The sequence below is a fragment of the Ailuropoda melanoleuca genome, chromosome 11 (genome assembly GCF_002007445.2).
Source record: "Ailuropoda melanoleuca isolate Jingjing chromosome 11, ASM200744v2, whole genome shotgun sequence".
NCBI classification, from domain to species: Eukaryota; Metazoa; Chordata; class Mammalia; order Carnivora; family Ursidae; genus Ailuropoda; species Ailuropoda melanoleuca.
This window is the reverse complement of record NC_048228.1, coordinates 97,605,894-97,610,239: the sequence shown is the minus strand read 5'-3', so window position 1 is coordinate 97,610,239 and position 4,346 is coordinate 97,605,894. Positions and strand designations below refer to the sequence as shown.

The 4,346-nt window shown below is 42.1% G+C and overlaps 1 protein-coding gene across 1 annotated transcript in view; it reads left to right on the top strand.

The window, feature by feature from the left end:
* The window catches only part of LAP3 (leucine aminopeptidase 3), a 30,484-nt gene extending 26,658 nt beyond the window's left edge, over positions 1 to 3,826 (top strand). The window contains exons 12-13 of the mRNA XM_002916255.4: positions 2,686 to 2,795; positions 3,265 to 3,826. Of these exons, the coding sequence (XP_002916301.1) occupies positions 2,686 to 2,795; positions 3,265 to 3,454 (300 nt within the window). The 3' untranslated portion in view covers positions 3,455 to 3,826. The remainder of the gene's footprint in view (positions 1 to 2,685; positions 2,796 to 3,264) is intronic.
* Positions 3,827 to 4,346: the final 520 nt, after the last annotated feature.

Here is a 4,346-nt window from a genome sequence, read left to right as displayed (position 1 = left end):
TTGTTTACATTTTCCTCAATAATTGAAGTTGAATTCTAGTTGAGAAACTAGGAAGATGCTAAATATATACAATAAGGATTTCTGAAGCTTCTCTAGTTTTGAAAATGAAGCAGATATTAAACTCAGATTACAGGCTGAAGTTTTGGTTTGAGCAGCAGAGAAGCCCATCANAGAGAAGCCCATCGTGCCTGGAGAGACTGAACGCTGACCTGAGGGCTTGTGTCTTGCAGGTGCCATGGACATAGCCTTGGGGTCCGGTGCCACTGGAGTCTTTACCAATTCATCCTGGCTGTGGAACAAACTATTTGAGGTGAGAATAACAGGTAGAGAGTAAAATGACATGATTAAATCTTTGCAGCTGGAATAGCATTTTTTACTGTTTTATTACCCCCGTGTTAAAGTGATTTTTATGTGGTAGATTTGCCTTTGGTTTGAAAATACAGTACACTCTATTCCATGTGCTTTGGGTTCTCTGTAAATGTTCCAAAATGATAGCTATGATACCACATTTCTCCTCTCTTCCCGTGGCCTCAGAATGATGTGAAAGTGCCTCATAAAACCATGGCCATCGTGCAGACTCCCTGAGGTAGAAAAGGTTATAAGAACAGCTTGGACAAGGAAGGGATGACCTTTAGTGAATGCTTGTTGTGAGTAAGTAGGGCTTGTCCTGAGCCATTCGTGGGCGGTGATAAGGACGTCCTCCGACTGCTGTGCTCTGTGCCTCCTGCACACCCGTTCGTAGCCAGCCTGCCTCTTGCAAACAGCAGTCTCTCATCACTCCCTCCCCCATGCCTTCGCCCACTGCCTGCGCTCTCCCCAGCCCACCCCACTCAGCCTTACCTAGCCTGGCTGGAGGCAGCCTGTAACCCCAGCCTCTTGGAGACATCCCACTCTTGGCTGCTGTGATCATCTCTCTAGTTCCCTTCTTCACTGACTTCTGTTTCAGCCTCCTTTGCCAGTTTATTCCTTTGTCTGCCCCTTTGGTGGGTGTTCAGTCCTAGACCACATTCTCTTCTTTTCCCGTCTTCACGGGGAAGCCCAGTGGCTTCAGCTAGCACCTCTCTGCCGCGTGCGCCCGTCTCTCCTGAGCTCCAGACCCCGTGTATCTGCTTGGTAATGAGACAGCTCCCTCTGGTACCTCCTTCTTTTAACAAGTAGTGAATAGGAACCTACTATGTGCCAGTGGGAGACAAATCCAAAATGTCCTTGAATACATCCTTGATATTGGTTTACAGTCCTAAATTTACCCTTCCTGCCCAGCCCTTGTGAGAGTCAGCCTGTCATGAACTCAGTATCCCTCTTTACTAAGCACCCACAGTGCTGTTGTTTTGATTTTTTTAAATTTAAGCTTTTTTTTAAAAAAAAAAAATCAGAGTTCTGTGTGCATAAACATTTAAATACCAGTCAGCAGTCTACAACAGTCTACAGTCTTGTTTTCCTAGAGGCAACTGCTTTCAACCCTGGAGCTGATTCAGCTGCTGTTTACCCATGTCTCCAAATAACAGCTTCTGTTGCTGCTTCCTGACTTTTCATTTTGGGGTCTTCTCTCTGACTACAGTGTATTTTTTTTTTTTTTAAGATTTTATTTATTTGACAGAGAGAGACACAGCGAGAGAGGGAACACAAGCAGGGGGAGTGGGAGAGGGAGAAGCAGTCTTTCCGTTGAGCGAGGAGCTCAATCCCAGGACCTTGGGATCATGACCTGAGCTGAAGGCAGACGCTTAACGACTGAGCCACCCAGGCGCCCCTGACAACAGTGTATTAAAACAGTCTGTGTATCTGTTTCTCCTCCCAGCCTCTGGGCCTTCTGATGGCTCCAATAATAAATTTCTTTAAAGCCCCAACACCTGGTGGTGCTCTGTCGAGATTCAGGAAATGATGAATGTGAATAAGTGTGTATATGATTATGTGAGTGAGTAAGGTCACCTTGTNTTGACAGAGAGAGACACAGCGAGAGAGGGAACACAAGCAGGGGGAGTGGGAGAGGGAGAAGCAGTCTTTCCGCTGAGCGAGGAGCCCAATGCGGAGCTCAATCCCAGGACCTTGGGATCATGACCTGAGCTGAAGGCAGACGCTTAACGACTGAGCCACCCAGGCGCCCCTGACCACAGCGTATTAAAACAGTGTGTGTATCTGTTTCTCCTCCCAGCCTCTGGGCCTTCTGATGGCTCCGATAATAAATTTCTTTAAAGCCCCAACACCTGGTGGTGCTCTGTCGAGATTCAGGAAATGATGAATGTGAATAAGTGTGTATATGATTATGTGAGTGAGTAAGGTCACCTTGTGTTGGGCTCTGATCTTCGGTGGTGCAGTTTCAGACATGTATGCCTTAGTACACCGAGGTGACAAGCATCACAAAGGCTGTTTCCCCATAATCAGTCCCGTAAAGTTGATGTACTGCCAGATACCAGCTTATCGTAAATTGAGATCTGTAAGAATTGATGATTTTGGCAAATGCCCTACACATTTGTAGGATATTTGATAACCTTCCTCGTTTCTTTTATCATTCTTAAGTAAATATTTTCATTAACTGAACTGATTCTGGACCTGGTTGAATAGTTTTCTATTTTAGAGGAGCAGGTCAAAACAGTTCTTTCTTTCCAGTATTGAATACATCAGTGCTCTGAATTTAACCAGAGCCTACTTCATGCAGTCTTCCAACTACTGTACATGTTTCTTCTTTAGGCCAGCGTTGAAACCGGGGACCGTGTTTGGAGGATGCCTCTCTTTGAACATTATACAAGACAAGTTGTAGATTGCCAACTTGCTGATGTTAATAACATTGGAAAATATAGGTATGTAAAAGGAGCTATAAAAGTACATTTTTATAATCACTGGTTACCAAAATGACCACTTTAAATCTTATGCCCTTTCATGGGAAGTGTAGCCAATTTCCTTTTGATACCTGCTCATAAGCACTAATTTCGAACGTCTTTAATTTTCAAGGTATTTTACATCTCGTGCTCAAAATTTTACATGTTTTCACAGCTAAAAGTCATATTAAACAAATTGTAGGGGAAAGAGATGAAAAAATAGGTCAATTCATTACCATGGGGAAGAGGAATCTAGAATTTATCCTTTATTGCTTAAAGCTATGTCTGAAAATAAATATTCTGAAAGTGGTTTTTGGGTTACATTCTTAATCTCATAAACCTGACTTTTGCTCTCTGGTCACGGAAGCTGCTTAGCGAGAATAGGGTCTTAATGAAAACGTTCAGTGCAGTTTACGTGGGGTTAAAAAATGATTTTTGTCGTCCTCTTCAGGTCTGCAGGAGCATGTACAGCTGCAGCGTTCCTGAAAGAATTTGTGACTCATCCTAAGTGGGCACATCTAGATATAGCAGGTGTGATGACCAACAAAGATGAGATTCCCTATCTGCGGAAGGGCATGACTGGGAGGCCCACAAGGACCCTGATAGAGTTCTTGCTTCAGTTCAGTCAAAACAATGCTTAGTTTAGATCCTCTAAAAATCTCACATTCTATCTTAAATGGGCAGTTGAGCCTCAAAATATTTTTGAATGAATGGATAAAAATCTTACAAAGGAAACAAAGAGTGGTGTTTAAAAATGTAGAACAAAAGAAAATTTGATTGCCTTGATTGGTTCATTTTATGTAGAGATTTGTAAAGGTAAAGCTAATCTCTTGCTTGGCAAAGATTTTTAAGATATTCTATAAATGACTAAATGTTTAAAAACTACCTAATTAATTTTCAGAGTATATGTTTTTAATTGAGGAACAAAGTTGTCTTTTAGATTTGTGATGCGAGGAATAAATTAAAGGCTACTACGCAATTGTCAGAAATAATAAATCAACTTTTTGCGCTTCCTGGTGTGGCTCTGGTGTTCTGTATTACTGCATACTCAGTGACTGTTACAGCAGTTTGTCTCTTCTGGCTGTGTTACTTGAACTAAGTAAGATGGTACAGTATTTTCTCAATGTTAATCATTTTAGGGCACTCAGTGATGAGTTTATCAGTTGGTGAGGTAGGTGCTATTATCCCCATGTTACAGATGAAGAAAATGGGTACAGAGAGAGGATTAAGAACATGTTAACAATGTCACCAAGCTTCTAAGTGGAAGAGCAGAGATTTAAACAGGAGGGGGCCTGCCTGCAGAGCTGGCTTCTTAATTGTTAACACTGTAATGCTCTCTATCCGTTCAGTGACTTGAATGGATGTGGAATATATTGAGTTAAGGAACAAGACCAAAAAGAGACTGTTCATGGGTCAAGTATTACTTACCACCTGGGACTACAACCAATCAACAAAATTCTACTTACGCAGATTTAGGACAAAGCTCCCCTCTTTTTTTCTTTTGTATCTAGGTGAACAAATTACCCATGAATT